This window comes from Rana temporaria, chromosome 3 (genome assembly GCF_905171775.1).
Source record: "Rana temporaria chromosome 3, aRanTem1.1, whole genome shotgun sequence".
Classification (NCBI taxonomy): Eukaryota; Metazoa; Chordata; class Amphibia; order Anura; family Ranidae; genus Rana; species Rana temporaria.
Window position 1 is genome coordinate 238,982,129 of NC_053491.1, and position 13,430 is coordinate 238,995,558.

At 39.7% G+C, this 13,430-nt stretch overlaps 1 protein-coding gene across 3 annotated transcripts in view; it reads right to left on the reverse strand.

Moving 5' to 3' along the window:
- Window positions 1–13,430, reverse strand: part of PPARGC1B (PPARG coactivator 1 beta) — a 150,267-nt gene that overhangs the window by 7,074 nt on the left and 129,763 nt on the right. The window contains exons 7-10 of one of the 3 annotated variants that reach the window (XR_005747950.1): window positions 12,081–12,145; window positions 9,912–10,611; window positions 9,002–9,161; window positions 7,115–7,187 (exon numbers count right to left, since the gene is read on the reverse strand). Coding sequence is in view for 2 of the 3 variants with exons in the window: in XM_040344511.1 (XP_040200445.1) it covers window positions 7,115–7,187; window positions 9,912–10,611; window positions 12,081–12,145 (838 nt within the window). In the remaining variant the exon portion in view is untranslated. Of the gene's footprint in view, window positions 1–7,114; window positions 7,188–9,001; window positions 9,162–9,911; window positions 10,612–12,080; window positions 12,146–13,430 lie in introns of those variants that run through there. The other 2 variants (XM_040344512.1, XM_040344511.1) reach the window with 2 other exon arrangements.

Genomic DNA, 13,430 nt, shown 5'->3' on the forward strand with positions numbered 1-13,430 from the left:
ATTCTAAGACACAGGCTGGAGGGGCGTGAAAGCATGTGACTGTCAGAAATCCACCCACACCATGTTATTGGCAAAAAATAAAGATTTGAGTTAAAAAATATATTTGTTTGACAATTTAAAACACTTAATTGATATATTTTTTTGAACAAGTGACCAGCAGCAGAGAACTAGACGTTTTTTTTTAATAAAAAAAATAATTACAGTGCCATCATCAACATACAGAAAGAAGGGATAATGTAAATTAAATCACTAATGGGAACTGATTGGGGTCATTGATGAGCACTGCTGGGGCTTTACTGTAATCAGGGCTCTGATGATCAGTGCCCTGATTACCTGTCCTGGTCCTAGACCTGTCCTGGTCTGCAAGGAGATGCCGCTGATCGGCTCTCCTCGCCACACACTCTGTCAGTGTGAGGCGAGGAGAGCTGATAAAGGGCACTTTTGCATTTACATGTGACCAGCTATGATTGGACACATCCGATCACATGGTTAAAGAGCCATGTCACCGGTTCCTTACCGAGATCGGGGCTGTGCCGTGCCCCAGGAACACAAAGCGGCCTCTGCACCGCCCCTCGGTCATTTCACGGTGGGTGGGCGGAAAGTGGTTAAGGCAATACAACGTGAGATGACCTTGTGTCAAAGCGGAGTGAACCATATAATCAAAATTACAGTTTGAAGCAAATCAAAGTCCAGGGCCCATGGGTTACTGCACTTTGTACAAAGCCATTGGTCTGATTTATAAAATTTGCCAACTATGTTTGAGAAATAGTGTATTTAATTAATTTTTATACAACTACCAGGCATAACTGAATGTTTTTAATTTTTAATTTAAATTTAAATTTAAGTTTTTAATTGTACGTGATGGAAGTGATAGAGCTTCATCTCATTTACTTAGCACTTGGGTAACTTCACCCTGCAAAGTGCAACTTCCCTTGAAAAGTGAACAGCCTATTTGCCTATAATAAACCCTAAAGCTTCGTTTAGTGGCAGCTTCTGCTCCATCCACCTTTAGGACTGGAGTTTGATTTGCCCACTCTCCTAAAATGAGAAATAATTATGGGACTTGTGATGGAATGAGAAAGGCAAATAACTGCTGTGCATCCCACTGATTTAGTGGAGGGCTTTTTGGTTCTTTTTGTGCCAGCTCATCATAACCTGATGTAATCCCACTATTTTTACAACCCGGTTTTAGATCTTTGATATTCCAAACACAACAGCTACTGCCTCACCACTTAATACATTGTTTTTTATTTTTCCTAATTAAATCTTATTTCTTTGCTATGATCATTTACAAGTGGCAACATCCTAAAAATCAATGATAGAATTTTAAACTCACATAGGATCTCTAAGAACATCATATTGTGATTGCCTAAGATGAATAAAGACTAAAAAAATCTATTTAAGTCTTCTGAATTATGAAAGATGTTTTATGAACATAGTGGTGTTATACAGCTCCAACTTTATTGAATTTTCAATAGATTTGGCTAGTAGCGGTGTAATTTTGAAGGACATTGTGGCCCATTTAAATCTCATCCACAGTGTGCTCTTGGCTCGCACTGCTTGTTTTCTACCTTTGCGGCTGATTAACCTCAAGTTCTGCAACTTAGAGATATTTTCACTTGACTAAGACTGAGCTTAATCCATTGGAGAAGGAAAAAAAAATATTTAATCATTAAAATTCAGATAATAAAAAAAGTTCAATCAATAAAATGCCTTAATGGGGATTATGAAAAATATTTTCCTTTTGCAACATAAATATCCAATATAAAATATTGCACATTGTTCTTTACATAAAACCATCAACTGGTTTATTTTGTAATTAAATTACTAGGACCCAGTAATCTAGTTTTTACATTAATGTTATAATGAGGAAAGACAAATTACATCTCTACTACACAGCACAGCTCAGTCTGGTAGAGCAGGAGACCTGATTTTTCGTGGCTACAATTCAGTAACACTCACAGGTCTTGTCCCTCCCCTAACCTGTGATTGGACAGTAAAGGGAGAAGCAGCAGGCAAATGAGCTTAACTCTCTGACAGTAATAGGAAAAGCAGCAGAGTGATGATCTCAGCTCTCTGTAAGCCCTTTTAACTTCTATCCACCTGATCCTTACACTGCAGCACAAATGACTGCCTCTTTCTAGTTTCTCCCTTCCCCAATCTGAGCTTTGCTGCACAGAGACTGTAAGAGGCTGAAAACCTTAAAAAAAAAAATCAGATACTTACACTGCCAATATTTAAAGAAAAATAAGGGTGTGCTGATTAATACAGAAATGCATTTAGTACTGTATTTTATATCTCTTTGGAGTTTACCTTTAATTCTGAACAGCCATGGTTGCAAATGCGATCATAAAGTGTCATAATTAGCATCACTGTCCAATTATTTTGTAGCCTCTAAACACATTAACTTCTGTGATCTTTCAGACCTTGTCAAAAACTTACATGTCTAAAGAACATACTACCTGATTAGTTGCTTTATGACAAGCCTGCTTTCCTAACCTTTGCTCAATAATACAACTGCCTTTCCATTAGCCAAATTAAGTCTACATACACAGTGAAGTAAACGTAGAACTCTACCTAAAGCTTTTTCTCTATATTTTGGATTTGAATAGTTAAAACCTCCATCTTTTTAATTTGCTCTGCTCGATATTGGGGAGATTCACCCCCACTATTTGTCCTGGTGACTCACTGGAGCATTAGGTAATGGGAAAAATTAACATTTTATGGAAGGGATGAATGTGCTAGTAACATCTGTCTCTGGGACAGATAGACAAAAAGAAAAATGCCAGTTCAACTTTAAAAATCTCTTAAGTTTAAGGATTCCTATAATGGAGTGAGTCTCAAAGGGGTCTGTGGGGATTATAACCTCTCCCCTCAGCACTACCCCCCCAATTATGTGTTTTCTACCTTTCTGGGGAAAAAATTCCAATAACACCCAATAAACAAATTTAAATAATAATAAAATGTAGGCATAGGAACATTTTAACATGTTAAACCAATATAACAAAACTAGGGTTGCACAGATGCCTATACCTGAGAATTTGCACTTGTACTCGTGCAAATGCTTCGATGCCTAATCCGATACCTGGGCAGTCAGGGACGATCGGTGCTGCGGTGGGGGCCATTACAAGCACCAATCTCCCTGTATAGATTTAAATAAGGCAGCTGACAGACGCTTCTCCTGTTCTCCCTCCCACTGCTTTCAGCTGCTTTATTGAAATCTATATAGGGAGATCAGTGTAATGACCCCCACCGCAGCACCGATCTCCCTGACTGTCCCCGTTGTCCTCCTCCATGCTTCCAAGGTTCCCGCCATGTGCTCCTCCGCTCCCCCTCTGTGTCTTTCTTCACTTCCCCTCTGCATCCTCCTCCGCGTTCTATCTTGCTCCCCCTCCACGTCCTATTCCGCTCCCCCTCCGCGTCCTTCTCCACTCCCTCTCCGTGTCCTCCTCTGCTCCGTCACCCCTCCCCCTCCATGTCCTCCTCCGGTCCCCCCCTGACCCAGATCTGTTAGGATGGAGAGCGGATGGAGGAGTCGGTAAATCTCATTTACCAGATCCTTCCTCTACTCAATGCACACTGTCACTGATGAGTCACTGATCACTGAATCTTTCCAGTCATAACTGAGCATAGTAAACTATGTTTATGATGCTTCAGTTTATGAATGAACAGGAGCCGCTGTCTCCTGACCATTTATCTTCAGTGCAGCTGAGGATGCAGAGAAAGGGACTGGGGAATCTGTGTCCTTAGACCCTTTCTCTGTCTCAAAGAGGAGATGTCAGGTGTATTTAGACCCCTGAAATCTAACGAAAGCCAAAGCCCCCAAAAAAAGGATTGTAAAAAAAAATTACAAAATAAAAAAAAAAAATACTGACAGTCCACGCCTCATCAGTGTCACATATTAGTGCTACTGTCACATGACAAAAAAAAAAAAGTATCAGTAACCGGCGAGTACTTGAAAAAATGTATCTGCCTTAAAAAAGTGGTTTCGGTGCAACCCTAAACAAAGCAGATGTCTGCTAGTGTACACTGCCAAGCAAAGCCACGTTATGCTCTTCAAATTCATGTGAAGCCTGGAAAGAAAAAGTTGTCTCTGCAGATTCACCCTCTGACTACAATTTTTTACTTCTCTATGCTGCTCAGTGACCTGCCGTATAATGCACCTGCATCATAAGACACAGGAAGGTTCAATGACCCACAGAGCATTCCTCTTCTCATACAGATTGTTTTCCTAGTGCCTTCATTACGGCCTGACCCAGAGAACATCACCTTTTCAGAGTAAAAGCTTTTGTAGCCTGGGAGGTAATCCATGGCTTTTGATTTACTCAAGGCACTCCAAACAAAATGCTGAAAACCCGTTATCGGGCTCAGGTTAACATGGTAATCACTGGCTGCAGCTGTGGCTCAAATCCCCCATTTATTCAGTGTACCTCCACCTATATAAATAGGTCCAGAAACCCTATCCTATTTTCCATGCCCTCTGTGATTTATTTGCAGTACTTTATTTATTTTACAGTGGTGCATTGACTGGCATTCTATCTGCTTTAGAGCAAAAGATTAAAGCTGCCATTGCTGCCTTTTTTTTTTTTACATTGTTGATGCTGCAATTGTACTCCTTGCTTTTCTACTTGGAAGTCACTGACCTGGAACAAGCATATTCCAACACCCAATATGCTCAAGCTTTTTCCAAGTCAGGGACAGACTGGCCCATTACTTGCCTCGCTGTCCAAAAGGAATGTGTGGAGAATGGCAGACAAGATCCATCACCTCTATAAAGTGCTAGACCTTTGCCGAGCATACAGGCAAAGAGGGAACACTGAAAGCTGTTGCAGATTTGTGCACAAAACTATACAGTGCCTTGAAAAAGTATTCATACGCCTTGAAATGTTCCATATTTTCTCATGTTACACTTAAATGTATTTTATTGGGATTGTATGTGAGATAGACCAACACAAAGGGACACATAATTGCGAAGTGGAAGGAAAATGATAAGTGGTTTTCAAAATATTTTACAAATAAATATCTGAAAAGTGTGGCGTGCATTTGTATTCAGCCCTCCTGAGTCAATACTTTGCAGAACCACGTTTCGCTGCAATTATAGCTGCAAGTCTTTTTGGGGATGTCTCTACCAGCTTTGCACATCTAGAGAATTAAATCTTTGCCTATTCTTCTTTGCAAAATAACTCAAGTTCTGTCAGATTGGATGGAACGTGTCTGAGAACAGCAATTTTCAAGTCTTGCCACAGATTCTCCATTGGATTTAGATCTGGACTTTCACTGGCCCATTCTAAGGCCTCGTACACACGACCGAGTTTCTCGGCAAAAACCAGCAAGAAACTTGCTGAGAGATATTTTTTTGCCGAGGAAACCGGTCGTGTGTACATTTTCTTTGAGGAAACTGTCGAGAAACTCGACGAGCCAAAAATAAAGCATGTTCTCTATTTCCTTGACGGGAATGGAGAAAATTGGCTTGTCGAGTTTCTCGACGGCTTCAACGATGTGTTTCGCCCATTGAGTTTCTCGGTCGTGTGTACGAGGCATCACACATGAATATGCTTTGATCCAAAAAATTCCATTGTAGCTCTGGCTGTATGTTTAGGGTTGTTGTCCTGCTGGAAGGTGAACCTCCGCCCCAGTCAAAATTATTTTGCAGACTAACAGGTTTTCTTCTAAGATTGCCCTATATTTGGGTCCATCCATCTTCCCATCAACTCTGACCAGTTTCTCTGTCCCTGCTGAAGAAAAACATCCCCACAACATGATGCTGCTACCACGTTTAGTTGTTAGTATTCCGTCACACACAAGGGGTTCTTTACTAAAGCTAGAGAGTGCAAAATGTGGTGCAATCCTGCATAGAAACCAATCAGCTTTCAGGTTTTATTGCCAAAACTTAAGTGAATAAGCTGAGGTTAGAAGCTGATTGGTTACAATGCACAGCTGCACCGGATTCTGAGTGCACCATGGATTCTTGCAAACTGTAACCGAGACCTCTTATGGCTTTCTTTCAACAATGGCTTTCTTCTTGCCACTCTTCCAAGGCCAGATTTATGAAGTGCAAGACAAATAGTTGTCCTGTGGACAGATTATCCCACCTGAGCTTGTGGATCTCTGCAGCTTCCCTAGAGTTACCATGGTCCTCTTGGCTGCTTCTCTGATTAATGCTTACCTTGCCTGGCCTGTCAGTTTAGGTGGACAGCCATGTCTTGGTAGGTTTGCAGTTATCCTTTCCATTTTAGGATGATGGATTGAACAGTGCTCAGTTAGATGTTCAGAGCTTGGGATATTTTTTTATAACATTACCCTGCTTTAAAGGGGTTGTAAAGGTTTGTTTATTATTTTCTAAATAGGTTCCTTTAAGCTAGTGCATTGTTGGTTCACTTACCTTTTCCTTCAATTTCACGTCTAAATGTTTTTTTCTTTGTCTGAATTTCTCACTTTCTGTTCCTCCTCAGTAAGCTTGCCCCCATCATCCGAGCCATTCTGGCTGGGGGTTAGTCGGCCAAAACAGCTTACTGAGGAGGAACAGGAAGTGAGAAATTGAGACAAACAAAAAAAAAAACATTTAGAAGGGAAATCGAAAGAAAAGGTAAGTGAACCAACAATCCACTAGCTTAAAGGAAGCTATTTAGAAAATAAAAAAATAATCTTTACAACCCCTTTAAAACTTCTCCACAACTTTATCCCTGACCTGTCTATTTACTAATAAGGTGACGTCTGAAGGCAATTGGTTCCACTAGATTTTAGTTAGGGGCATCAGAGTGAAGGGAGCTGAATACAAATGCACGCCACACTTTTCAGATATGTAAAAAAAATAATTAAAAACATTTATAATTTCCCTTCCACTTCACAATTATGTGCCACTCTGTGTTGGTCTATCACATAAAATACATTTACATTTTTGGTTGTAACATGACAAAATGTGGACAATTTCAAGGGGTATTACTTTTTCAAGGCACTGTAGATGTCCTTAAGCTTTAATAATTCATCATCAACCATAATCTCATTTAATATATGCACATACAGATTCTTAAAGAGTTGATAAATGTGTGCAAATATTTGGCAATGTCAGCCATCATAATGAGCTAATTTATGTGATTCTTAAAAACCCAATTACCTGCTCTTTCTTCCTGTAGATTTGCCTTTGGTTCCAGTGTCCATTCTGTCTCTGCTCACTGATCTCGCGTCTGCTAGAAAAGTACAAAGGCTGCATGTGAATAAAAGATGCAGTATGCACATATTAAGCATTTATTAGCCCTACTGTAAGCAATCTTTGAAGCCATGGGGCACAATATACATAGAATATATATCAAAGATTATGAATAATTTAACAACACAATTATTACAGAAATACCATCTTATTGTCCATAACTGGATACTTGACATCCAGTCTAATCAACAGATGACACTAATGCATGGCTGGCAGGAGTATATGGCATGGTTTTAATGCCAATATAAGCTTTGTCCCATTTGAAAGAAATGGTCTGACACCATATTAGTAGAAAAATATTAGTAGAAAAAAGCAAACATAAATACCCACCATCTACTCAGACTTAGTATTCATGGGGAGCAGGCATGAAGCTGACCCCAGAAGCTGGGGAAACAAAAGGCTTTGAATATTGATTCCTTCTCTGAATAACAGTAGGTCAGTGGTGTGTGTATCGCAAGGGTGGCTGAACAGAATTTTGGAAGATGCAACTGTTCACCTAAATATATTTCATTTAAAAGAAAAACTTTGTTCTATGGGACTTTACATATGCCTCCAATAGTACAAACACAGAAATTAAAATATACATATTTTTATTGCAACAAACCACATTAAAAGCATAATTGCAAGTAAAAATAATCCATAATGTGAGAGGTTAAACTTACACCATCAACCTAACATATCCCAGTTCAGATGATGTATGGTGTATGTCAGTGATATGCAATTAGCGGACCTGCAACTGTTGCAAAACTACAAGTCCCATCATGTCTCTGCCTCTGTGTGTCATGCTTGTGGCTGTGAGAGTCTTGCTATGCCTCATGGAACTTGTAGTTTTGCAACAGCTGGAGGTCCGCTAATTGCCTATCCCTGGTCTATGTGATGGGGTAGATGTGTTTCACTGAAATACCCACTGCCTCGGGACCTCATAGACTGCACTTGTATCCACATGTAATCATCACATAACATTGAAACTGAAAATGAGTCAAACATAAATAATCATTAATAAGTCAAAGATATACACACATCATAAGCCAAAAGTCAATCTTCACAAGAAACGAGGAAAGACTTTTGGCTTATGATGTATGCATGTTTCTTTCTTTGACTTATTGATGATTTTTCATGTGATACTTTGTCTCATTTTCAGTTCCAATTTTATGTGATGATTACATGTGGATACAAAGTGAAGTCTATGAGGTAATGACGAAGCGGGTATTCCTGTGAAACGCATCGACCCTACCACATCAACCATACAAGCATGTCAACTGGGATATGTTAGGTTGATGGTGTAACTTTGACCTCTCTCATTATGGATTATTTTAAATTGCATTTATTATGCTTTTAATGCAGTTTGGTGCCAAAAAAAATTATATTTTAACTTTCGTCTTAGTACTATTGGGAGGATTATGTAAAGTCCAATGGAACAAAGCTTATTCATTTTTTTGGAATGATGAATATTCCAGCGCTACGCTCTGTTTAGAATGTGCATGCGCGAGACCGGGAGGTGCATGCTGGGTAGTCAATTAAAAAAACATGTAATTGAACAGCGATTTTTATTAATCACATGCTTTACAGTATTTAATTTCTGGCAGCAGAACGGGTGCCGAAAAAAAAATCGGTGTGGAACTCTATGTTTTCCAGCAAATACTGCAGCTGGGCCCAAATCAGACAGTTCACAGACACCTCACTAGATGTATAGTTTTCTTAAAATAAACATGTATCCAGGAAATGGATTTTCAAGTATTAACATTATCTTAACAAGCAGTAAATGAGCTTTAATAAAAAAAAGCTCTTACTTACCTATGTAGCTGAAGACAGTGGAATAATTAGTCTTTAAAGTTCACAGCAAAAACACTGAATTTGTTAATCTCTCAGCAGCTCAGCTTCCCTTGTCCCTGATCTCAAAGCTCCTGCTCTGTGTTTACATTAGAAATTAGTAGGCTTGAAAGTTGTGCAGTCACTGATGGGAAAGGGGAGCAGATTAAGCTAAGCTGGCAAAGAAAACAATTTTAATGATGCTTCTGTGAATTTAAAGATTAAATGCTCCAGTGTGGGTGCAGCTTCAGAGATCAGTGAGGACTTGTCTTAATGCTTGTTCGCTGTTTCTTAGGAATATGTAATTATTTGAATGTTCATAGCCTGGACACGTTTGTATACCTTGCTCTACTTAATTCTCCAATTTTAATTAAAATTTCAAGGTAGGTTATATAATATGATGGGTGGTTGTGACTTCAGATGCTACTACATTGTTCTCCTTAAATCCTTCCCAAACTCCTCCCAGCAGAGTCAGGATGGACTTTCTGATCATGTGATCACTCTGATTGGCTGTCACAGTGGTCACGTGATCGGGAGCCCATCTGTCTTGCTCCCGACCTTAAACAGATTAAGAGCTGCCTGCGATAGGTCAGTCGACATTTGAGGCATGTGGGCATTAAGGCCCACCCAGTTTGCGGTCATATACATAGGTGGTCAGTAAGAGGTTATCAAAAATTAACTGCTGCCAGTCTTTACTTCACAGGTACAGGCCCAATTCCAGACAAGTATTACTTTTTCTTGTAAATAGTACATCCAACCATGAAAAATGCAATTGGCTCACAAACCTATTTCTATATTGCATAATACTGTTTTTTTTTGTTTTTAATATAAGGAAACATTTGTATATGACCATTTTCACAAGATAAATAAAGCTTTAAATGAGTGATTATCACACCTGTGTGATCTCCTGTTATCGGGTGTGTGGATAATTTGAGCAGTAGCCTGACTTCGAGGATAGCTCTGTGGCTTGGGTGGAGGGCTCCTATGACAATACGACTTTTTTCGAAGCGGAGAAAAGAAGACATCCTCTGGAGAATTGCACTCACTCTCACTGTCCTCAAAGGCTGAATCATACTCAGGGCTGGTACATGTAACATTATCGTCTTCTTTAAGAGTGGTATCTGGAGAACCAAAGTGCTTGGTGAGACTTGCTCGAATTTCATGGTCCTTCAGCAGTTTGTTGTCCTCTTTATTAGAGAACATTTTCCTCTCCAGTACTGGAGGCACTTTTTGCTTCCTGTCACCATAGTATGGCAGGTCCACAGATTTTATCACTTTTCTCTGGAAAGCTGGCTCTGGCTTCTTCACCTGGCAATAATCATGGTCTCCAAATGACCGGGAAAATGGCCTCTTATTTCCTTGTGGTGGGGGTTTATCAGGGACGGATGAGGTTCTACTTAAGTGTGCAAACAATTCAGTCCTCTCGGGCTGTTTCTTTGACAGTCTCCTATTTGGAGAGAGACGTTTTTCAGTCACTTCCATTTTTACAGGCGAGGTAATCAAGGGATCATTATTTACAGTGTCCTGACTAATCTCCGGTTTGTACAGATCTTCTTCTGCAGGCTTGTATGGAGGAGTAGTTGGGGGCGTCAGACCTTCAATAAAAAAAAAAAAACACTAGTTATGAAATGCATAGCATGGCTTTCTGTGAGTGTATTCATCTATATAATTATGGTACATGGGAAATAAACATGCGTATAAATCAAAAGACAGGCTGGATTGATGCGAACTGTTTGTTTCTAAGATTAAGATCGCCTCTTTATGTGCCTTGACTACTTTGATTACCATCTTTATAGTGACTTACTCACATTGGGTCTGGTTGGTTCCCCATTGGGAAGTTGGTCCTTCTATTGTAAGATTAGGAGTACAAGACTATTGGCTGTTTACTGAATGTATCTACATTTCTCACCCAAGATGCAGTGGCTTCACCATATCTTACTGATTTGCACCTCTATGGGCAATATATACATGCTATGAATTCCAGTATACCATACTGGCTGATATTACTCTATTAAAAAGATTAGGAGTGGGTTCCAGTGTACTGATTCTGTAAACGTTCTCCTGAAGAAGGATTCCCAAAAAGAATGAAGTCCACATGTCAACTGTATTTGAAACCTTTGCATGCTGTGAACCTCTATCTGGAGAGTTATTTTGTAATGTTGTGTAATAGATTTTTAATGTTAAAGTTGTTTTATGGTACTCCGTTTCTCTTCTATATGTCTACACAAAGTTCATGACTACATATTCTGTTCAAAGTTCTACATGATATGTAAGCCCAATTAATACAAAATCGTATATGCAGTAATATTTTACTGTAATTTCAAAGGTGGTTTTACACATTTTAATATACAGCTTTTATAAAAATAGTACCCTGGAACTGGAGAGTATACGTCGCTGTTTGATAGCATATTATGTGGGTGTATTCTATTGTTTTCAGCGCCAGAAAACCCCCTCTAACTAATGCTTTGGAGGCATTAGTGAAATGTATTATTGTAGACAGAAGGTTGCTGCAAGAGGTCAGCAGCACTGAGATGCAAAAATTATAAAAAAAAAAAAAAAAGGAGAAACTAGGTATTTACAAAAAATAACAATTGTTTATGTTACACTGTTTCAGAAAATGTAATGACTTTCGGGGGTTGACCACTACTTTAGCTGAAATGTAGGCAGTTGTAATTTCTCATTTGCTTCACAAGCGCTCTACATCATAAGCCAATCTTGACTTTCTGAACAAAATTTGAGGGCTAGCTGAATCCACAATTTTTTATTGCTACTCCTTAAAGGAAAAGTTCACATTTTGGAACATGTATTAAGGGAGGAACAAGCTTACCTGCCTGTTCACAATTGTCTTTAGAATGTACACCAAGCTGTGCATGTGAAGCTCAGTGTACATTCTTGGCACACTTCAGTGCCAGAATGAATGAACATCATTCTTGCTAGCCAATTAAAAGGGCCTTAAGACCTGACACCTAGAAGAAGCCAAGGAGAAAATGTTGGCATCTGTGAGGGAGCAGGGATGTGGGTATTTGATGACCAACTATAAGCAAACTATATTTGAATGCCTTACCTGCAGTCCCACACAGCTCAACAGAAAGTCCTTGGTCAAAGTTTCTCTTCTCAAATGACGATGTCCTGCAAAATAACATAAAATGTGACAGTTTATAATAATAATAATAATAATGAACTTAAATGTGTGTTCAAAACTGCCTAGTAATAAGGCAGGAAGAATAAACCATATACCAAAAGACAGATAAAGAGAGGACCGTTTAGATCGCAATGATGTCCAGACAAAAGGTCTATATGCCTTCTTACAGGGTACAACAGAAAATACAATATCAATGTCTTCCAAAAGGTGATAAAATACACTGTAGAATATTACTTGACCTAATGCCTGGTAAAAAGGTTAGACAAAGAAATTGTGTGCAGGCTATAGAATATTCTTTAAAGCGGAGCTCCTCTGTAAAAAAAAAAAAAAATTAAAAGCCAGCAGCTACAAATACTGCAGCTGCTGACTTTTAATATTAGGACACTTACCTGTCCTGGAGTCCAGCGACGTGGGTAGCAGAAGACGAGCAATCGCTCGTTACTCTGCTGCCCCCACCACCATCCTCGGTGAGGGAACCAGGAAGTGAAGCATTGCGGCTTCACTGCCCGCTTCCCTACGGTGCATGCACGAGTCGCGCTGCGCCAAGCTCACTGGTCCCCGCTGTGTAATGGGAGCTGTGTGTTTCCCAAAACGTTTTTTGGACGTTCTGCCCGCAGTCTACCTGCAGACTGTATGGCCGGAAGTGGGTGCAAATACCTGTCTTAGACAGGTATATGCACCCCCCTCCCCCCTGAAAGGTTCCAAATGTGACACCGGAGGGGGGAGGGTTCCGATGAGCGGAAGTTCCACTTTAGGGTGGAGCTCCGCTTTAAAACAGTAAATCTGGCATACAAACATTCATTGCAGGTAAAACTTCTTTGTGCATGCGTTTTAAATGACAGTGATGAATTTTTTCTTGACAATGATGTACAGGCGGTCCCCTAATTACAGACACCCGACTTACAAATGACTCCTACTTACAAATGGAGGGAGACAACAGGAAGTGAGAGGAAATCTACCCCTAGGACCCCTAGGAAATCTACCCTGGTACACAGGGTCAGAATTTCCGACAAGAAAAGTTTGATGCAAGCTTTCGGTCGGAAATTCCGACCATGTGTATGTTCCATCTGACTTTTTCTGTTGGAATTTCTGACAACAAAAGTTTTAGAGCTGGTTCTCAAATTTTTTACGACCGGAAAAGTTCTTCTTCGTCTGTATGCAATTCCGACGCAAAAAAAAAAAAATCATCAACTTAATTTTTCTCGGCTCATCATAGTGTTGTACATCACTGTGTTCTTGACGGTCGGAATTTTGTGTGACCGTGTGTATGCA